Source organism: Mesoplodon bidens (genome assembly GCF_964165515.1).
Source record: "Mesoplodon bidens genome assembly, chromosome: 14".
In the NCBI taxonomy this organism is placed as follows: domain Eukaryota; kingdom Metazoa; phylum Chordata; class Mammalia; order Artiodactyla; family Ziphiidae; genus Mesoplodon; species Mesoplodon bidens.
In genome coordinates this window covers 82,036,071-82,058,426 of record NC_138170.1, presented here as the reverse complement: position 1 = coordinate 82,058,426, position 22,356 = coordinate 82,036,071, and the positions used below count along the sequence as shown (strand labels likewise).

At 53.4% G+C, this 22,356-nt stretch overlaps 1 protein-coding gene across 1 annotated transcript; it reads right to left on the bottom strand.

The window, feature by feature from the left end:
- Positions 1–184: 184 nt before the first annotated feature.
- On the bottom strand, positions 185–21,970 carry CYS1 (cystin 1). The gene is made up of 3 exons (XM_081253846.1): positions 21,303–21,970; positions 7,908–7,960; positions 185–2,959 (listed from the first exon to the last, which is right to left on the bottom strand). Exons 1-3 carry the CDS (start codon positions 21,645–21,647, stop codon positions 2,854–2,856), a joined length of 504 nt encoding a protein of 167 aa, XP_081109972.1. The 5' UTR covers positions 21,648–21,970; the 3' UTR covers positions 185–2,853.
- Positions 21,971–22,356: the final 386 nt, after the last annotated feature.

Sequence of the window (22,356 nt, the reverse complement as noted above, 5' to 3'; positions counted from 1 at the left end):
AGGACGGGGAGCAGCGAGGATGCTGGAACCCCAACGGCAACGGCTCTTCCCACCTCACTCTGCTCACTCGCATCACATCTTTATTTTATCCCCCAGGGCCCACCTGTCACAGGGCCTGGCCTGGAGCCCACCCTCTTCAAGTAGACGTTGGATAAATAATAATTAAAAAGAAGTAACATGTCTGTAACCTGTGCTACTAAGGTCATGTTTTTTTTATTTTTCACTCAAATCCTCTCCTCACCAGATTAGTAGAAAAGTCAGCCCCTCCGTCTACAGTTTCTCCCCTTCCCTGAAAAGAGTCCTAAACCTCTCGGGCTTAGTTATCCCAGGCTGGGGTCTTTGTAGCCACCACTTTCCAGGGACAGAGACACCCAGTCCAAGTGGACACCCTGCTGTGTGGACGCCTTGCTGCCACGTGGTGCCACTGTTGACAGCCGACCACAGGCCCCTGATTTTGGTGGAGGTCTGGACCTTGAAAACGCAGCCGGGTAACCACACGCTTTTTCAGTCTCATGTGCACACTCCAGGGCACCAGCTCCACAGGGTGTCCATTGGATGTCATCCACCTCTTGAGGACTTAAAATGCGTCACCGCTCCTTCCCAGGGTCCACACGTCACAGAAAAGGCAGCTTTTTGTTTCCAGAGGGGTTTCATCACACCAGAAAATTGATCCCCGCCCACCTGTTAAGGTCTGATTTGGCCCCAGGGGGTCCAGATGTCACCACCCCAAAGGTCTGGTTTTACATTGTCTCCTTCCTAGGGACAGCACAGGACTTCAGAGCCTCAAATGTTATTTGTCCTCTCAAAGGCAACCAAGAAGGCTTTTCTCCTGCCTATCGCCAGCCCAGAAAAAGGACCACAGCCCCAATCCACATAGGCTAGATCTTCAGACGGCTTTTGGCTACAGTTCTTTGACAGCCTCTAGCTTCTCTGGCGTGAATCCATGTTTACAGGTGCGCCACTAGAAACAGCGTGTCCTCACTAGTGGAGACCAGATCTTGCTACGCGAACCCTGGTGTCCAGCAGAGGGCCGGACTCACAGCAGCAGGGGCTCAGAAGGTGAGAACGAGTGGGGGGTTGAACAGAAATTCCCCAGGGGCGTCCACCCAGTGGTGCTATCCCACTGGATGGCAGCCCAGTGAGAAGTGGCTCTGAGACTTTGCAACATCAAAGGGAAGCGTCTTGGAAAAGCTCACCTTAGCTGAGGAGAGGGCGCCTGAGCCAGGCAGGGCCCCTTTGAGAACTCGTGCAAGGGGCAGAGGAGGGCCGTGGCCTGGCTTCTTCCCCAGGAGGACGGACACAACATTTCTCAGAGCTGGGAATGGAGCGTGTTTTCTAAGTTCCTGGGCTTTGTAGCATCTCAGAGGAACTCGCCACCACAGAAGCCAGGAGACACGTGTGTGGCAGAGACTTTTCCAGACATTGATGTGTCATTGTCACCTTCGACGTGGAGACGTTTTTCTCCCTGCCTCTATTTCAGCCACATTCCCCCACCACCACCCCTTCATGAGCAGGTTCCACACTCAGCCCCAGAGCAGAAGGCTGGGACTCAGAAGCAACACCCAGCGACCAAGAGAAGGCCTGGAGCCGCGCTCGGCACCCAGTAGGCCCTCTGTGCACGTCTAGTGCAAGAAGTACTCGCCTCCAGGCCCTGCCTGATTCACAGGGTGTCAGCTTTCTCATCAGTCAGCTGGGAATGTTCTAAGGCTCTCCTGGCCTCACTGCTGTGATTTTCTACCTTCTACCAGGTGGGAAGAGCCGGCGGCCCTGAAGACCCTTTCCAGGTGTGGCCAGTGCTCACCCTCAGCGGGGAAGGCAGTCCCGTGCCCCCAGGGGACGAGAGACTGAGGAAGCCTGGGATTGTGTGATCCCTGATGGTGAGAGCTGGGGAATAGGGCATGCCTCCAGGACTCACTTTCTAGAGAGGGACACTGAGGACCAGAGGGGGGAAGTGACTGCAAGTTAGTGCAAGAGCAAGGATCAGAACTGGGGTCTCTGGCTCCTGTCCCACCATACCCCCTGCAGGGGCACAGGCCTCTCTCTTTGGGGAGGTGGGTGGGTCGTGGCTCTGGGCAGTCTCCAGCACCGGGCGAGGAAGAGTCAGCCAGGCCTAAGCTCAGACAAGGTCCCTGCTACTCCAGGCATGGCTGGGATCCAGCAGCCTGGGTATCACCTGGGAACTGGTGAGAAACGCAGACTCTCAGGCCCTGCTGGAGACCCACAGAATCAGAATCTGCATTTCAATAACATCTCCAGGCGACTCATTTGCAGAACAGAGGGTGACTCCCTCCAGCTCGGTAAGGCATACCTCCTGGGTGTGCCCTCCAGAGGGGAACCTCCTTGGGGCCCTCTGGGACGTGTGTTAAGAGTTCCCAAAGTGTCCAGTCTGAGCCACGCTCAGCTAAAGAGGCTTCTTCGGAGCAGGTGGCAAGTGGGCCTTCAGAAAGGGGAAGCATTTCAAGATCCAGGAGAGCCTTGTAGACGGATCTCCCCAGAGACTGAGAGGAGGGGCAGGTATCTGGCAGGTCACCTGCCCGTGCACCTGTGGGGCAGCACCTGTGCCTTCCTTCTGGCCTGGATCTGCACAGCTGATCACCTCTTGCCAGCAAGCAAGATGGCCAGCTGCCGGCCACGTTCAGGACTGTCTGAATATGGATTTGAAGAGGGCAGTTGTGAAAGATCTGGGAGTAACTGCATGTTGGAGGTGGCTAAGCTCCAGCTAGAGCCCTGGGCAGGGCAGGGGGATGTGTGCGCCCAGCCTAGGTTCCTAAGAGACCCAGTCAGCTGGGGCTGGGGCTGGGAGGAACGGCGCCTTGGCCGCTGGGTGACCACGGGGCTGCTGCAGCACCAGCCTTAGCAGCAGTACTCCTGCTCGATGCTGGCCATCAGCTCCTCCTCGGAGTAGTCGTACGCGATGGCTGACTGCCTCTCAGGCCTCTTGTGGCAGCTGCCTGGGGCTCTGTGGGTGAGAAAGATGGACACGGAAAACAAGATGTTACCTTCCAACTCCACATCTGTACTGGACAACCAAGGTGGCCCCTGTATGGAATTCTGATCCGTCCTAAAACTAAAACTGAAAACCTCTGCCCCGGGAACACCTCCTCAACCTCTTCCACGAGCAGGCCCCTGCCTGATTCTCTGGTTTCATCTCCCCGACGTTACCCGAGACCTTACGCTGTGAGGAAGCCAGTGCCTGTGATGCTTAAGGGTGAGGGCCCAGGGGTGGAAAGACCCAGCTTGAATCCCAGCTCTGCCACTTACTAGCTCAGTGATCATTTTCTCTAAAATGGAGCTGCATTCCTAAATTCATTCTGAGGCATAAACGAGATAATGCATGGCCAGCGTGTGACACCGAATTTTGCACCCTGCACAGCCCTCAGCAAAGGTGGGCTGTGTCTCGACTATCCATCGGCCTGACCCACTCCCTGTGCCTGCCCCTTGGGTGGGCGGGGGTGTCTCCCAGGAGCTGCCACGCTGGGACAGGACGGGGTGTCAGGATCCCGGCCACTCCCCCAAACTGCTGGGCAGTGTATTAAGTGACCAAATCTCCGGATCCTCATCCTGCTGCCTGGGCCCCTGGAAGTGGTTCCCACCAGCCTGGACCCGGCTGCCCACCCCCTCTCCGGCTTTCCGGACTCTGTTGTGCCGACTTCCCTGTCCTGCAGCCTGTCCCACGGCGGTGACCACCTGTGCCTGGCCACGGCCTTGCCCCGTTCAGTACCTTTGACAGGTGGGAGGGTGTGAAACCTGGGCCGAACTGGGTGCTGCCAGCCTGAGGGGCTACCTCTGAAGGAGGAGTTAGGCCAGAGCTGCCCACTGCCAGGTATGGGACCTCGAGCTCCCACCTGCCAGCCAGAGACGTGCTGCCATGTGAGCTGGGGGCTGGGCTGGATGATCTCTAAGGCCCACCTGATCACTGCCGTCGCACTCCTGACATGTTCAGGGCAGCCTCCAGGGCCCTGTCTGCTGTCCCGGAATACAGGGCAGGGGCTGGGCTGGGCTCCTGCCACGTGACTGTGACCTCAGGGTGTGTGCGGCCTAACAGGCCCCCCAGCGCTGAACAGCAAGGATGAGGGTCTAACGGCGGGACTCCACCTCCCCCCAAGCCCAGAGATGACACGTGCCTCCCGCACAGCCCTCTGGGGTCACCCAGGCCAGCCCCCTCTCTGTGGATGGGGGAGAAATGCCTTGCCCGCGGTCCCATGGTGACCTGGCTACAGACCGTCCTCACCCGGTCCCACAGCTCAGCAAGGCCTTTCTCTCTGGGCACCCGACGCTCCCTGCAGTTGGGACATGGGGGACAAAGGGGGCAAGGAGGCAGGGCCAGCAGGGGAGGCCGGCAGGGGAGGCCGGACGGGGAGGCCAATAGGGGAGGCTGGCAGGGGAGGCCGGCAGGGGAGGCTGATGGGGAGGCCGACGGGGGAGGCCGGCAGGGGAGGGCGACAGGGGAGGCCGACGGGGGAGGCTGGCAGGGGAGGCTGATGGGGAGGCCGACGGGGGAGGCTGATGGGGGAGGCTGATGAGGAGGCCGGCAGGGGAGGCCGACAGGAGGTGTTGCAGCCCCAGCAGCCGGGGCTCCACTCGGCCTCACGCCATCCTAACCTGTCTGGCGGGCAACACTGTCCACCAGCGGCCGTGGGGCTGCCGGCCCGGGGGCCTGAAGACCGAGATGGGGTCTCCCCCTACTTGGGGGAGGGCAGCACAACATTAAAAGGGAGAGATGGTTCCTAGAGGGACTGAGGAGTCAAGAATTGAATCTTTTGTTTAAATTATAATTCACTATGTCAGAGATTCCTAAAGTCACGCAAAACAACAACCCATTACCCTTCCCCAGAGACAGCAAATCATTTATAATTGGGCTGCAGAGCCACATGCGAAATGAGGCCTGAGTCATTTGTACTATCTGTTGGGTCTAGAATTTACTGGCCCTTTGACCGTGGGCAAATCATACCTTGTATCTGTTTACTCATTAGGAAAACGGGGTGCCTGGCCTAGGCCTGGCTTATAGTAGGTATCCCACAAGCATTTACAGAATAAATAATGAGCAAACTTCAGCAGCAGCTGCAGACACAAGGCTCCTGAATCCCTGTTTCTCCTCCACAGGCCCTAGGCTTCTGTTACCGGATCCTCACAGACTTCAGGTCAGGCCAGCCCAGCCCTGTCCTCAAAGCCAGCCCGGCTGGCTCAGCTCTGTTGCTTCCACACCCCAACCCTGGAGAAAGGGCGTGGCCAACATCGAGGACGGTCAGGACTCGGGGGTCAAGGCCCACAGGCCCAGGTTCACACCGAACGTTCCCTTCAGCTGCATCTGTGAAGCACCTGCTCTGTGCCTGGTGCTGTGAGGGCCCAGAGATGTGGCTGAGAGTGAGAAGAAGAGGTAAGACAGGCTGTCACAGGTACCTGCTGCGTTACACGTACAGGTGTGGTGTAAACTGGAGCCGGCACTGCTGAAGGAGGGAGACTCACCAGGTCGACACGGAGGGAGGGGAGGGGGAGAGTCTCCGAGGAGGAGATACGTGAACTGAGTTTGGGAGGATTTTCCTCTTCAACCTTTTATTACGAAGACTTTCAAGCATACCGAAAAGTTGAAATCGTGGATTCAACAATTAAGTAAATATTTTTCTGCTACATTTTGCTGGGTTTACTTTATCCCATGTCTATTACTTTATCTGATTTCTGGATGCATGTCAAAGTAAACTGCACGCATTAGGACACTTCTCCCTGAAGCGCTGCTTTGAGGGGTTCTGGCGGCCGAGAAGGGGACGGTGGGCTTGCCTGGGGCCGGAAGGATGGGCGCTGCAGGAACCAGGAGAGGAGGGTGCTGGGGGCTGTGCTCTATGTGCACCCAGTCTGGGGGGCGGGGATGGGGGCGCACGCTGGTTGTGCGGAGGAGCCCAGGGCCGGCCGCGGGCAGTGAGAAGCCACCGTGGACGTGGCGGCAGGACACCCGCCGCTCCCTCCTCAGAGAGGTTCCCCTACAGGCAGGGGAGCCCAAGTTTGGGGAACAGAGGAGGACGGCTGCTGCCAGTCCAGACCCTGGGGGAGGCCTGTATGGCTTCAGAGCCTGCTCCCGGGAGGCACAGCCCTGATCTCACCTTCACGACGCTCTCCCCTTTGCAGCCACTGAGCCAGGACCAGCCTGGGACCCACCCAGCCCGGAGTCCAGGGCCTAGCGTGGCACTCAGGATGCTCCCACTAAAGTATATTGAGGGAGTGAATGAATGAATGAATGAATGAATGAAGTGCTCCTGGTGAGGGATGTCCTGGAGTTTGCATGTGAGGTGCAGGGACCTGTTCATTTAAAAAGAAGAAGAAACAGCTAATGTGTTCGAGGCAGAATTTCATCCTCCTAAAGTCCTTGGGGTGATGAAAACTTAAGAAAGTCGCTGCCAGTTATCTTTACAATCAGTAGAAATATGCAGGCGGGACTGAGCTCCGCTGGCACCGCGCCGGGCCCAGGTCCCCCGCCGCGCCACGTGCTCGGGCGTCCAGGTCAGCGGAGCAGAGCCGGCCCTGGTGCCCGGTCACTGCGGCGAGACACAGCGGCCGGCCCAGCACGGGAGTGCACGGGGGCGCTGAGCCCACCCAGAGGCAGCCGTGCTAAGCGGAGCCTGTGATGGTTTGCAAAACAAGTGAACAGCAGGGGCTGTGAGGGGGACCGGAGGGATGCTTCTCTCTGCGGAGTGAAGCTCTGGCCTTGGCAAGGGGCGGAGCCCGTGTACCGCGTCACCTCCGCAGCCACGGTGGAGTCCCAGTGCCCAGAGCTGACCGCAGTGTCCTCTGGCTGGACAGCAGCGGCCCACGGCTTCAGCTTGGCCTTCAAGGCCCTCCTTCTCCCCCAGACCCTGTGCTAAATGTCACCGGCCTGTGCGTGGTGTCCTGTTCAGACCTCTGTGTCTTGCCTGTGGATCCCACAACCTGGAACGCACATGCCCTCCTCTCTCCTTGGTGAAAACACGTGTCCTGCAAGCCATTTCAACATCAGTTCCTCCACCAGCCCTCAGCAGATCTGTCCCCTTTCAGACCTCACTTGAGCCCATGTGAAGAGACCCCAATCTTCAGGAGAAGGTCTCCTCAAATGTTTGTTAAATAAGGGAAACCAGCAAAGTTCTGGCCCTGAAGCTGTTTGGAATTGGTAATAAAAAATAGCTGTTGAGGGCTTCCCTGGTGGCGCAGTGGTTGAGAGTCCGCCTGCCGATGCAGGGGACGCAGGTTCGTGCCCCGGTCTGGGAAGATCCCACATGCCGCGGAGCGGCTGGGCCCGTGAGCCATGGCCGCTGAGCCTGCGCGTCTGGAGCCTGTGCTCCGCAACGGGAGAGGCCACAACAGTGAGAGGCCCGCGTACCGCAAAAAAAAAAAAAAAAAAAAAAAAAAATAGCTGTTGAGCCAGAATTTTCACATCTCTGGTCTTGAGCACCACAGTCACCTACCTCCCAGTGACCCAGGGCCGATCACTGTGACCCAATTAGAGATGAGAAAGCCAAGGGCAGGATGAGCCAGAGGCCCAAGGTCATCCCAGCACAGCTTCCTGGTGCTGGCTGCTCCTGGGGCCCTGGAATCCTCACACAGCCCAGGGCCGTGCAGACAGAGAAGGCCTGGTCTCTGGGCCTGGGGTCCTCAGCTGACACTTTCCAGGGGTTTTAAATGTGTTTTCCTGCTAACACTGTAATGGGATTATGGGGGACCCACCTGCCATCCTTCTAGACTGTAAACTCCTGAAGGCCAAGGACTGTGCCTCATTTACAGATGAGCCACTGCAAATAGTTTCTGAGTGAATGGGTGGGGCCAGGGCCGGGGATGGGGAGCATCCAGAAGGGGGATGCGGAGGCGTGGGGAGGGCGGGGGGTAGGGTGGCTGTGACTCTGGTAGAGATGTGCTTCCCCCCCGCGTCCCCCCCCCGTACTTACTCAGAGACACTGCTGCTCTCTGGGTGGTCTTCAGTGCTCCGTTTTGGGGACACCTTGAGAAGGACAAAAGGAAGAGGCATCAGAAGGTTGTCAGTGGTGCAGCCTGTCTTTGCCCTGGCTTTGTGCTGACAGACGGCCACCACACTCAACCCAGGGCTGAATAAACCAGACCTGGAAAGTGGAAAGGCTCCCCTGCTGTCTAGTTCCATCCGCCTAATTTGCATGTGGGAAGCTGAGGCTGGGAGAGGGGAGTGACCTACACAGCTCACACCAAGAGACTCCCCACCTCCCCGGCAGCTAACGGCCAGCATGTCCCCATCTCTCATTCCAGGAGCTGAAGTCCTGACCTCCATCTAAGCGCTGCCTGGCAGCCTGCCCTGCTGCTCTGCTGTGCCTTCTTTGTTCTAAGTCAAGGGTGCTCAGATGTCGCACGTGTCTGTCTGCAAACTCTTCCACTGGTCCATGCCTGTCCTGTGCCACCACCACCCCGTCTCAGTTTCCACAGCTTTAGAATAAGCCTGGACTCTTCCCGGTTCCTTGCACCTCCTTATATGTGTACTGCAGTCAGTTTGTCCCCCTTGGGGATTTTGTTGAGGTTGAATTAATATACAGATCCTTTTAGGCAGACTTGATATCTATAATAACAAGTCTTCCAGTTTAAAAACGGGGAACATCTCTCCATTCATTTAGGATTTCTTTAATGTCTTTTAAGAAGTCTTATCATTTTCCCTGTAGAGGTCATAGATATCTCTTTTTAGACCAATTTCTAGATACTTGATATTATCCTCTTTTAAATAAAATTTTATTTTCTTCCTGTTTGTTTCTGCAGATATATGATTGAAATATATACATTTTGTGTTCACCAGTCTTACTAAACTCTCTTATTAGTCCTAATAACTTATTTGTAGATTCTTTTGGACTGTCTTTCTTCCCGTTCACGTTATCTGAGAAAAATGGCCATTTGATTTTTTCCCTTCTGGTCCCCACACACTTTTCACCTAGCCCTTCTGCACTGGCTAGGACCTCCAGTACTACCTTGAAAAGAAATGATAACAGGCATCTCTGTCTTGTTCCTTTATTGAAAGGGAAAGTTTTCATTATTTCAAATGTAATATTAGGTTTGCCGTGGCTTTTTCTCAAGTTGTTCTTAATCAGATCCTGGTCTCTCTGTGTAGGTCATTTCTTCAGTTCTGTCTTCCAGGGCACTGATCTTCTCTTCGTCTCTGTCTAATTTCCTGTTAACCCAAACCATCAGAATCTTTAATTTTGTTTATTGTATTTTTCATTTCTTCAAGTTCTATCGGATTCTTTTTAAAATATGCTAGGTCACTTTCTAGAGGTCCTGGTCCTTCAAAGGTATTTCCCTTAAATAAGATAAAATAAACATAGTTGATTATAATCTGTGTCTGGTAATCCAAATAAATAACTGAAGTCGTCATTGGTCTATTTTTGTTGTCTTTGTTTCTTCTAGCGTTCACTTGGTTCTCTGGCTGGTTGGTTATTTTTTCTCTGGCTGGTTGGTTTTTCAGCCACCTGCCACTACAGGCGCTCCCATGCATTGGCCAGAAGAGCCTGCCCTGCCCACCTGGCGCTCTCTCCACGTGGAGGTGGGCTGCACAGTAAAGGTGCACAACTTCCTTCCAGGGGTACATGAAGGGCCAGCTAGTGTCTGCTAGTGGCTAGTGATCTTGCCCCGGAGATTCGGTATTCCCTGCATATTCCTTTGAATATTCGTGCCTTTGGGGAGTGTAAAGATGAAGAGGAGATGACTCCCAAGGCAGCAAGGAATTCACAATGGGAAGAGAGACAGAGGGTAGGGAGGGGCGATGAAGATGAGAGAGAGGAGGGGAAGTCACACAGGCACGCACACACATGTGCACGCACATGTACACACATGCACTCACCTCCACCACCTCCTGAAGCAGCCCATTCCTGCTCGGGCAGCTCAGACTAGCTGAAAATTCTTTTTAATTTTTTTTTATTCAAAAAAAATTAACTGTGGTAAAATACACACATCTTAAACCATCTTAACCTAAAATTTACCATCTTAACCATTTTTAAGCATACAGTTCAGTAGAGTGAAGTACATTAACCAATCTCGCAAACTTCATCTTGCAGAACTGAACCCCTGTCCACATTAAACAACAACTCTCCTCCCCCAAAGCCCAGCAGCCACCATTGCACTTCCTGTCAGATAGAAATGAGTCCTTTAGCACCTCACCTGAGTGGAATCACACAGTACTTGCCCTCTTGTGCCTGGCTTATTTCACTCAGCAGAATGTCCTCGAGGTTCACCCATGTTGTAGCAGGTGCCAGAGCTTCATTCCTTTTTAAGGCTGAATAATATTCCACTGTACGTGTATACCATGTTGTGTTTATCCATTCATCCATCAAGGGACACTTGGGTGGCTTCCACGTTTTGGCTATTGTGAACAATGCTCCTATGAACACGGGTGCACAGATATCTCTCTGAGAGCCTCCTGTCAACTCTCTTGGCCATATGAGAAAGTTCTCCCGTATCATATTGACGCCAAGCTTCCTCCCTGCAGTTTTCTGTCACTGAGGCTGGTTATTTTCTCAGGGACAACAGAGAAGTAAAGTAATACTTTTACTCAACTACCCTTCAGCTATTTCTTATGAAGTCATCCAGTAGGGACCCTAGCTTCCTCTTGTCCATTTCTGCTGGAACCAGCTTTTGCCATCACCTGCTGGGGGCTTTTCCTCTCAGCACCAGGTTTTGTAAGAGTTGTTACAGATATGGCTTCTCCCATCAGGTGGGCAACTGAGTGACAGAGCAAGACATCGGAATCAAACATTTGCGTAGTCACAGCCAGTTTCCACTTCTCTGCGCTGCTCTGCTCACTACTCACGGGGACGCACTGCCAGCTGTAGGGCAGCGATGATGTGGTCCATCAAGTATGTGGACTGGACGCCCCAAAGCTGCACTCAAACCGAAGGCCATACTCTTTCTTTTATAATTTCCCTGACAGCTCAGCTTTGTTATAGCTTTCATTTCTTTACCTGTGTTTCTTTCTGTGGTTTGAATGTGTGGTTCTTCCTCTCGTCAATTTAAGTCTTTAACTTGACTTTCTCAGATGCAAAATGTGTTAGACAGGCCTCCCAGAAGATCCAGCTTGCTGAAGCAGCTCAGGAGCTTGTGAAAAGCAAAGACACAGCAGCCCCTGGTGGCTGCTCCAGGCCTAGTGCAGACACAAGCTCCCAGCCAGCAGGAAGCCTGCCACTCCTGGTCAGTAGGACACATCTGGACCCCGGGGAGGCCATGGCGCCTGGACTGGGGCCATGGGAACCCGGCTGAACTCAGGATGAGCGTGTAATCTGTCATCACTAGAGATCCCAGGGAGGCTTTGAAAAACTCACACCACAGCTGAACAAGAAGCAGAAAACATCTGAGGAAGAACCGAATAAGATGATTTCTTAAAGTGTTCTCTGGGACTTCCCTGGTGGCGCAGTGGTTGAGAGTCCGCCTGCAGATGCAGGGGACATGGGTTCGTGCCCCGGTCCGGGAAGATCCCACAAGCCTTGGAGCGGCTGGGCCCGTGAGCCATGGCCGCTGAGCCTGCGCGTCCGGAGCCTGTGCTCTGTAACGGGAGAGGCCACAACAGTGAGAGGCCCGCGTTCGGCAAAAAGAATCCGCCTGCCAATGCAGGTGACACGGGTTCGAGCCCCGGTCCAGGAAGATCCCACATGCCGCGGAGCAACTAAGCCCGTGCGCCGCAACTACTGAGCCTGCGCTCTAGAGCCCGCAAGCCACAACTACTGAAGCCTGCGCACCTAGAGCCCATTTTCCACAACAAAGCCCGCACACCGCAACTAGAGAAAGCCTGCGTGCACCAACAAGGACCAATGCAGACAAAAATAAATAAATTAATTAATTTTTAAAAAAAGTCTCCTCTGACTCTTACAACTAGGGTTTTTTGAAAAAAAGTGAAGTATGGGTGGTTAATCTTTAGAAAACCCACTGAATATTTTATTTAACAATATGTATATCCTGCTTCTTCTGTTTAAAGAGTTCTCCCCTTAACTCTTAAAGTGTAACAGCTTTATATGTATATATGTACCCATATCAATAATATATATAATTGACCTGGAACAAGCTGCAGATGTCTGAAGAATACGATTTGAAAGGTTTTGACATGTGTATCCACTGTTAAACCACATCCATCACCCCCGGGTGATGCTCCGTCCTTCCCTCCTCTGCCTTCCCATCTCCAGGCGGCCACTAGTGGGCCCCTGTCACCGCACACCCATGTGCCCTCTCTAGAAGCCTAAAGACGTGGGGTCAGACAGCATGCGCCCTTTTTTGCCTGGCTTCTTTCACGCCGCAGGAGCCTGAGATCCATCCACCCTGCTGTGTTTTATCAGTAGACTTCCCCCTTCCTCTCTAAGAACTGTCCTTCTTTGAGGCCCAGGTTTGCTTATGTTTCATTATGGAAATGTTAACACATGCAGTGTAGAGAAGAGTGAACTCGGTCTCCGGGTACCGAAATCTCCTGGCCTCGGCAGGTTTCAGCACTTTGCCAGTCGGGTTCAGTCCTCTCACCCCCGGGGGCACTACTGTCCCCACACGGCTCCACTTCATGGCTTCCAAGGCAGCACACGCTGCAGGCCCAGTGGACTCTGCTGTGAGGGCTGCTTTGCGTTCCTAAAGTGACAAAGGACTTTTGCAAAAGGAGGCTCTGACTCTGAAGCCACCGGTCCTAGGGCGCCCACCTCCCCTCACCAGGCCTTGCTTCAGGAAAGTGTTTCCAGAGACAGAGGCCGGGGAGACCTGGAGAAGGTAAAGGGTGGAACTGAAGGAAAATAACAATGAATTACATATCTACACCTTATGAAGCACCTGCAAACGCATTTTCACACAGCAGCCAGATCCTCACCCCCGGAGGCAGATGACCTGGCATGGATCCTGGTCCTGCTCGGGATGTGGGCAATCACCCTGCTGGGACCCAAAGGCCTGGGATGTAAATGAGAAGGTAGCCTCGATGGTCTCTAAGGTCCCTTCAGCTCCAGCATCTGTGATTCTCAAACTGCGAAGAAACCAAAGCGGCGAGGTCTGCTGGGAATCTGAATGGGTAGCCTTGGGCTGCAGGCTGCCTTCTGGGCTGGTGACAGCTCCTGGCACTCAGGTGCTAAGAATCTCCGTCTGCACGAACCACTGCTGACCCTCCTCACCGGAGTCCAGCTAGGGCTTGTCCCAGGCGCTGGGGGAGCCCGAAGCTCCTGTGCAAGGAAGCCTTCCTCTGCACCTCACTGAGACGCTGCAGTGACGCCCAATCCACCTCATTCCCCCACCTCCCCCGCACCAGCGCTCAGCACCAGTTGCTGGGGCCTGGCCTCAGGCAAGGCGCTGGGAGACCCTGCTTCCAACCTTCACTAAGGTCAGGCTTCCGACCACGGACAAAGCCCACATCCCGGAACCACGGAGGAAGGGTGCCCTCTGGGGTCACACCTCTGACCCCATCTCCAGGCAAGCACTTCTAAACACTTTTAAATCTGGCTGTTTTCGTACATCTCCTGAGAGGAAGCATCTTCCTCTGGTTCCTGGAGTCCTCTAGGGCTCCAGCTCAGGACTCTTCTCCGGCCACCCACATGCTCTCCCTCGTCGCCCCATCTAGATGCTGAGGTCCACAGTTACATGCCAGCTCCAACCACCTTGCACAGTGGACCTGAGCTTCTGACGGCCCACAAGCTTGTCTGCCTCGCACCCCAAAGCCAACTTGCGCAACACTGAGCATCACTGTCGACTCTATGACGCCAGCAGGAAACCCGGGTGCCTTTGCGGCAGCCCGCCTTCCCTTGCTCTCACACCCAGTGTGCACCTCGCTTTCTCGCATCGCCTCTTACCTGGATTTCTGCAGGATCTCCCACCTGGGCACCCTGCTTCCCGCGCCGTCTCCTCTCATCCCCCGCCCTCCTGCCACCCCTTGTCTTTCTGAACACAGGCTGGGGAGGAGACACAAGGACTCGATAAGCTGGGCGTCTCTGGAGAAGGGAACTGGAGAAAGTGGGGGACAGGGTGGAGGGGAAACTTTCCTTTCAGTGTACCTGTTACAATATACATGTGCATATACATATTACCTATTCTGATTTTTTAAATAATCATTTAAAAGTAAAACCCACAATATTTCCACTAGCTCCCTGTTGCCTACAGGATAAAGTTCAACCCTTTAGCCTAGAAGGTTGTGAAATCATGACCCAAACCGATCTCGTTGTCTTTTGCGCTCCATCCAGCCATCATCACCTTGCTGTCCAGCCATCATGGACAACATGCTGTTCTCCTAAGGCACTTGGTCCCTCTGGGGTTTTCTACATGCTGCTTGCTCCTTATGGAATGCCCCCTCCTTCACTGACTGCTGGAAAACTCTGCCGATCCTTCACAACCAACTCAGATGTCAGGGCTTCTTGGGTGGGAAGACTTCCGCCTTGGATGGGATTATTCAACTCCTTGTATGTAATAATTCCTACTTACCTCCACCCCAGGGCTTCCATGACGAACGCTCACTTCACAACCCTCCCCCAACACAGTATGCGCCCTGGGGGTCAGCACTACGCTTTACTCTCCTATGACTCCTCGGTTGATCAAGTACCACTTACTGCCACTTAAATTTGTGTTCTTTGCTAGAGATCTGAAAGCGGACAGATGGTAACTGTCTTCAAAATAGTGGCTTTTTGCCGAAAGTCCATTATCAAATCCATCACTTTCAAATCCCTCTGGTGGATCTGCTTTCTGGCCACGTAATCATTTTGATGCCTGTTTTCACCCTCACATCCCACAGCAGCTGTGAGCCAGGATTACCGTGAAGCCCTGGCTGACGGCAAAAGACAAGAAAGAGTTACCCTCCTTTGCTAGAGCAAAAGGGAACCTTTGCAAAAACTGTGGACAGTGGATTCATTCAGCCTAGAAGACAGATAATGACCTTCCCTAGATCTTGAGTGACTAAGATTTATTAGGCGGTGGGGGGGAGTATGAATTATCACCTGCTAGTAAAAACACTGAATTTATATCTATTAGACTGAATCAGAATACCCTCTTTAAGGGTGCCCTTGAATTTCACTAGCACATTTAATCCCCCAAACTTCTTTTATCTAGCCCATCCTGGGACTGAGATTTTATGGTTAATTCAGTGTCCTAATGGAGCCATCTTTATGGCTACCCACCAGCACTGCACTGTAAAAAGAACCTTCCTGAAAGCCTTGGCTACTCTCCAGTTCCTTGCCTCCCATTCGCCATGAAGTCCAGCCCATCAGGCTTCCCGCACCGCTCCACTGAAACGGCGCTGGCCAAGGGCACCAGGGACCTCCAAGCCGCCAGATTCAAAAGTCAGCTCTCAGACTGCATCTCACTTGTCCCCTCGAGCAGCACTTACCAGAGCTGGTCACTCCCTCCTCCTTGACATACTGTCCTCCCTTGGCTTCCAGACCTGCATCCTCTTGGTTTTCTCCCCTTTAGGATGTCCCCTCATCGTCTCTACCTCTACACATAAACACCCAGAGCAGTGCCTGGCACACACTCAGGTGTTAGCTGGCCTCAGTATTACTGGTGGTCCGATCTAATCTCAACCCTTCTATGTTTTAATGGATGCCAAATTGATAAGTCCAAACCCAGCCTCTCCCCTGAAGGCCAAACTCTTACAAAGATCTTTTCAGTTGATATCTCTATGTAGATGTCTAGCACCCATCTCAAGTTTAACATATTCTAAAACAACTTCCTGATGCACAACATTCAAACCCTGCCCCTTCCACACTTCCCATGTCAGTTAATGGCAACTACGTCCTTCTAGCTGCTCAACCAAAAACTTCGGGGTCCTCTGACTCCTTTCTCACACAACCCACAGCCAATCCATTAGTAAGCTGGCTGTCTCTATTTCTGATCTAGGTCCATATGCCAGCCAGTCCTTCCCAGCTCGCTCACTGCCACTCTGGTCCAAACCAATCCCTCTTCTCACTTGGATTCCTGCAAAAGCTTCCCAGCCCTGCTCCCAGCTTTGGCCCCTCCATCCCATCCCAGACTGTCTTCAACAGGGCAGCCAGGGTGAGCCTTAAAACAAACCAGATCATGTCATCCGCTGTTCAGAATTCCTCCAGCCTTCTCTACCTCATTCAAAGTGAAAGCCAACACCTTGGACCTCCCTGGTGGTCCAGTGGTTAAGATTCTGCGCTCCCAATGCAGGAGGCCCGGGTTCGATCCCTGGTCAGGGAACTAGATCCCGCATGCATGCCGCAACTAAGAAGCCCACGTGCCACAACTAAGACCTGGTGCAGCCTAAATAAATAAATGGATAAAATATTTTAAAAACACCCCACATCTCTCATGAGTAAGATCATTTTAAGTTTTTGATTGCAGAGAATAACCAAGAACAATTTTTTTCTCATGTGCATGTACATTACCTATTCTAACTTCAAAAACAGACACTTAAAAGTAAGCATAGGGACTTCCCTGGTGGTGCAGTGGTTGGGACTCCGCGCTCCCAATGCAGGGGGCGTGGGTTTGATCCCTGGTCAGGGAACTGGATCCCACATGCATGCCACAACTAAGAGTTTGCATGCCACAACTAAGGAGCCCGCGAGCCACAACTAAGACCCAGCACAACTAAATAAAAATAAATAAATATATATTTAAAAAAAAAAAAAAAAGTAAGCATAGCCTTTTCTGGGCTGAACACATCTTTAGAGACTGGAACACATCTTGTACACAATCACGGAAGCCGGGGTATGGAGACCTAACTCAGAGAAAAACTGAGCACCAGAGGAATCAGGGAACAAGTGAGAATCCCTCCTGATGGCAAATTCACTCAGTTAAAATTCTAGTATACACAGTGCTCTAAAAAGGTATAGTCAGAAAGCCTCCGACCGACTCTTTCAAACTGCACGATACTGGCCAAGTTAACCACCTCTCTGGGCCTTGTACCCTCCCCTCTGACATGAAGTTGGGGGGAGGCGACACCAATTTGGCAGGTACCTATTCTGATGAGGATTAAGTAAAACAATGGATGTAAGAAGCCGACTATTAGAATAGCCTGAATAAATAGCGGTTGCATTACAACATCTGAACAATTTCCAAGTGATTGTAAGTGAACTGCAAAGCCCTCTGTTTCACAGGAATCAAAACTGATACAGGATGGGGAGGGGACTCTTTCTGAGTCTTTTGCCTCTTTGTTCTTCTGCTTCTGCCCCTGTGCAACCAGCAACATGCTTACACGCAGGGGCTCGTGAAAATGCTCAAGTGAAAGGATGCTGGTGACAGATGTACTAAGTGAATAATTGGGAGTCTCACAACTCTTAGTAAAAACTGTATGACCCCTAAGCACATAAACATCTGAATGAATAAGGAGGCTGCCGAAAAAAACATTCGGGGGTATTATGAGGGCAAGACGGGTGGTACTTTTATCAGACAAATTAAGGTTCTTGATGAGTTTGCTTGGGGAATGCTAGGGATTACTGAACGTTAAAAAAAAAAAATCGCACAGGACTTCCCTGGTGGCGCAGTGGTTAAGAGTCCACCTGCCGATGCAGGGGACGCGGGTTCGTGCCCCGGTCCGGGAAGATCCCACATGCCACGGAGCGGCTGGGCCCGTGAGCCATGGCCGCTGAGCCTGCGCGTCCGGAGCCTGTGCTCCGCAGAGGGAGAGGCCACAACAGTGAGAGGCCCGCGTACTGCAAAATAAAAAAAAAAAAAAATCGCACAGTAAAGAAAAGCGGGCCAGGCATTAGTGCCACTGTGAGCAGAGCGCTGGAAGTGCTGGACCTGCCTTGTGACTTGGACATCTAGAAAACGGAAAAGGCATGGAACATTCCAGGTTATCTACGGAGGGGCTGAGCCTGGCAGGCCTGCTACAAACTCTGCTGCCCCCACTTACTGGCTGTGTGGTTTGGGTATGTTATCAATCTCCTGGGACTGAGATGGCCTTGTTTGTAAAATAGAAAGCACTATTATCTAAAAGGCTGTTTGAAGAGGGGAACGTGGGACAATGACCAGGAAGTACCTAATTCAGTCCTTAACACAGAGCAGGTGCCCAACGGACGTAATCCTCCTTCCCCTTCTCTACCGTGCACGTCATCTGACAGGAAACCGCACATCTCATGCGCATCTCTGCAGTGGACACGCACCCAAACTTAAAACTGCATGAAGGGAAAGACTTCTTTCTAGCTGACATGTATTGGTACCAAGAGTTTATGGAACTGGACTGAAAACTAGGAATGTCACGGAAATGCTCTTTATTTGGGGAAGTGTCTCAGTAGTTATATTTCAGTGAATGTAAATCCACACACAGACGCACACAGACTGTCACGGGTTCCCCAGTGGCCTTGGCTTCATTCATCCCATTTTCTCCCTGAGATCCTGTTTCTTGGACATGGGGATTTGTAACACAGCCCCAGGGCAGAGAGACTACTGTATCCTTCACATTTGTGTCTTACCTCAAATTTGCCCATAATTTTTCCTAAATTTACAATCCAGAGTGAAAATCCTCTTACCTAGTGTTTCATTACAAAGTATTATGGTTCACAGACAAGAAAAAAAAATATTTAACTGAAAGTTGCTTCTACCAAAATGTAAGGGAAAAATTTACCTTGATTCAGAACATATACATGATAAGAGCTGAAAAACTCCATGGTTAAAGAGTTCTTTTTAAATAGGTGATTGAAATCCTTCTTTAAAACTAATTTTGAAAATTCAAGTTTTAGATGGAATATAGCAATACCTTATTCTTATCCAGCAACCTAAACTGTATCAGGAAAACAACCAAGAATTAAGAAATAAGACAAAAAAAAGAGCACTTGATCAACTAAAATTATTGCCACAAAGCTCATTCACTGAACAGATGACTCGTCAGGCCAGGGAGGAGACCTCTCCCAGGCCTGACCTTGGAGGGTCCTGCTCCTCCTATAAGCTCAGTGCCAGCGAGCATGCTTCTGTGTTTCTACCACCCGGGGCCGCTCAGAGAGGTGTCTATTTGGGCGAGGGATACAGAGAAGTTTGGCTGGTTGCATACAGACTGACAGTGGTAAACATTGACAGCTGTTAAGACTGAGGCTGGACCAAGGACAGAAAGGCAGTAACAAGCAAGTCTCACAGCTGCCAGGGCCATTTTGGTACGAAGGGTGCAGGAGTCTGACTGTCAAGGTCGGGGGGTCTGATCTCTGCTCTGTCATAACCACGTGGCTTTAGTCACTTAACTTTCATCTGTGCCTGTTTCCTCTTGCCCAGCTGTAAAAGTGGACGATAATAATAACGGTAAAAATGAAATGAGTTAATACATGTCTGAGACCCAAGTGCTCACTGAAATATGAGCTACAATTATTCTTGGACATAGACAAGAATAATACATAAGATTCAGAATAAGGGTTCAGAGATACACATAATTCGTCTCTAAGAAATTCTAATCAACAGCGGTCAAAATTGTAAATGTGGGTGCTTAAAGGGATAATTTCACTTGAGTTTGACATTCTCTTATGGAGAATACCTCTCTCCTCCAAAATGCTAGATAGTTATGAACCTAAGAAGGCTTTTCTTCCTTCCTTCCAGAGAAATTTAAAATAGTGTTTATTTACATGCTCAGTCAGGCTTTCTCTGTCCATGGGAACATCATTTCCAACATTTTGATGAAGGGCCAACTTCTACATATAGGTTTCAATACCGACTCGTCAAAATCCCCATTTGTTCCCAGGCCAATGGTGTCTTGTTAAATGTACAGCTGCCAGAGACTCAGCTGAAGGGTGTAAAGTGTAAAGCAAAAAGGCATAGACTCCACACTTGGCTGTACAGGCAGTTAGCCTTCTACCTGTGACCTCTAGAGCCAGGAAATTAAGAGGCTTCAACCTTTTTACTTCATCTCCCCAGACCTGAAGACAATGAACTGGACTCAGGAGCCTCCTTGCAGCTCTAATAGTCTAAGATTCTAGGATTCATTCAAGAAACATCTATGGGGCTTCCCTTGTGGCACGGTGGTTGAGAGTCCGCCTGCTGATGCAGGGGACACGGGTTCATGCCCCGGTCCGGGAAGATCCCACATGTCGCGGAGCGGCTGGGCCCGTGAGCCATGGCCGCTGAGCCTGCGCGTCCGGAGCCTGTGCTCCGCAACGGGAGAGGCCACAACAGTGAGAGGCCCGCGTACCGCAAAAAAATAAAAAATAAAAAAATAAAAATAAAAATAAAATAAGTAAGGCAGTCCATGCAACCTAGGAGTTGCTGTGATACTCAGCGAATGGGGGTGGGGACGGGGGAGGGAAATCCATTCTCTCTGTTTTCTTTTCATTTTCGCTTCTGAAGTCTCCAAAGCACTTGACAACTGATGCCTAAAAGATTGCTTCCGTGCCGTCTCAGAACTTCCCCCAAAAGTTCTCAACCGTTTATCCATTTTGAGGGTTATATAATGGAACTCTGATGTAATCTTAAAGGAATCTTGTTATATAATTGAGTCCCACTTGCTGCAGCTCGTTTGGGGCGGGTAGCAGGGGATGGGCAGGAGGACAGGAGAGGAAGGCCCTGCAGTGTCCGGGTTGGCCCAGTCCTTTCCACCCACCCCTCCCCACCTCACTGAGGAGCTTCCAGGATTCCACTGCTTGGTGGCTGCCCCGGAAGACACCCCGCTCTGGTCCCAGCAGTTGTTAAGCAAAGCCTGCAGGGCTCCGGGGAAGGGGGGAACTGCCTCGGACATCCTCCTCAAGCCCAGGAGCTGATATCACAGATCTCGTTCATGCAGCTCTGCTGGAGTGAAGGCTGTTCCCATACGAGAGTGCTCACTTTTATTGTTTTTCGAGAACAGCGGGGATGTTATTACAAGTGTTCTGGAAGAGAGAAGAGGGAAGCCAAAAAGAAATTGCACAGCGTCTTAAAAATAGCCAGTAGTATGCAAATTGCTCGACCACAAGGCAAAGATCCTGATGTGTCTGACGCGAGGGGCCTTTGTAAACACTGTTTGGCTACCGGTCCCAGCTCTTAGCATCCTCCTCCGACAGTGCCCGGGGAATGGCCAAGGGGGAGGTACCTGAGAAGAAAGCAGCCCCGCTGGCCAGCCCCTACCTAGGCTGAAAGAAGCCACAGTTCCAAAAGGAAAAAAAGGCAAGCTCTGGCCAGAAGCAAGCCTAGGAGATGCATTTCTGCTAAGGGATATCTGTCTCCCTGCCTTTTAAGGCTGCTGCCAGTACAGCACTGTCACCCCCCAAATTGGAGGCAGGGAGACCAGCCCCCAGAGGAGGCAGAGAGGGGAAGGGGGCGAGCAGGGAGAGCGCGGCGGGACGGCCGCGGGGGCTGGGGGACAGGGCAACAGGGCCGGGGCCCCGGAGGGACAGGGCGCGGGGTGCGGGCCGGCGGGGAGGGGGCTCCGGGCCAGGAATCGGCGCAGCTGCCCCACCGGCTCCGCGGGCTCCGACACTCACCGGGCTCCCGGCGCCGGCTGCGGGTCGGGGCCGCGCCGGGCCCCGCGGGGCCAGCTCCCCGGGGCCCCAGGCCGCCGACTCGGCCAACAGCTGGTCCAGCAGGCGCAGCGTCTCGTCTCCGCCGTCGGGGGGCGCCGCGGGGCCGGGGCCGGGGCCGGGGCCGGCCGCCCCCTCCGCCGCCTCCGCCGCCGCCTCCCGGGACTCTTCCCGGGCTGCCGCCGCCGTCGCCGAGACTGGCGGCCCCGTCCCGCCCTCCGGGGCTGTCCCGCCGGGCCCGGCCGGCCGGCTGTCGGGGCTGCGCAGCCGCCTCAGGGCGCGGCTGCTCCGGCTGCTGCCGCTGCCCATGGCGCGCCCGCCAAGCAGGCCTGTGGCGCCGCCAGAAAGCGGCCCGGGGGTGGGGACGCGGGAGGGGGCGCGGCCGGGCCGGGGGTGCGGGGCCGGGGGTGCGGACCCGGGCCGGGCGTCAGGGGCGGAGGGGGAGATCCCGGGTCTGGGACGCGACTGGGGGCGGGGGCGCGAGCAGGGCCTGGGGGAGGGGCGAAGCCACCGGTGTGCGGAACGTGGGGCGTGGTGTCGCGGTGGGGGAACTAGATCCCGGGACAGGGGAACGTGGGAGGGGGCGCGACCGGAGCCGGGGTGCTGAGCCCGGCCTGGAGGTGGGGGCCGAGAGCCGCGGGTGAGGGCTCCCGGGGAGCCGGCGGCCGGGGGCGGGCACTGGATGGCGAGGGCACTGGGGCGCGGCGTCCCCTCCTCCTCCGACTCCTTCCTCCTCCCTCCGGCCCGCCTCGGGCCCCGCCTCTCCTTGCGGGGTCAGCCCTCCAGGCTCTGGCTCCCCGACCCTCTTGGTCCCCGCCGCCTGGAAGAACTGAAAGCACCGGGGCTCCTGCAACACGCCCAGACCGGCCTGCGTGGGGTGGTGACGAGTGCGGAGGTGACTCCACAGCCGGGCCCCTCCCGGGCTTAGAGCGATGGGGACTTCACCTCTCCCAGCCTCCTATTCCTCACATGTTAAGGTGGGGGAAGGGGCCGGACGGTAAAAATACCTCTGAGGATG

Bases quoted from the DNA above. Each gene is read 5' to 3' on its own strand.
- CYS1 (XM_081253846.1), bottom strand. From the start codon at position 21,647: ATGGGCAGCGGCAGCAGCCGGAGCAGCCGCGCCCTGAGGCGGCTGCGC. The intron at 7,961-21,302 runs GTGAGTGTCGGA...GTCCTTCTCAAG, and splicing joins CAGCCGGCGCCGGGAGCCCG to GTGTCCCCAAAACGGAGCAC. The intron at 2,960-7,907 runs GTAAGTACGGGG...TCTCACCCACAG, and splicing joins GAGAGCAGCAGTGTCTCTGA to AGCCCCAGGCAGCTGCCACA.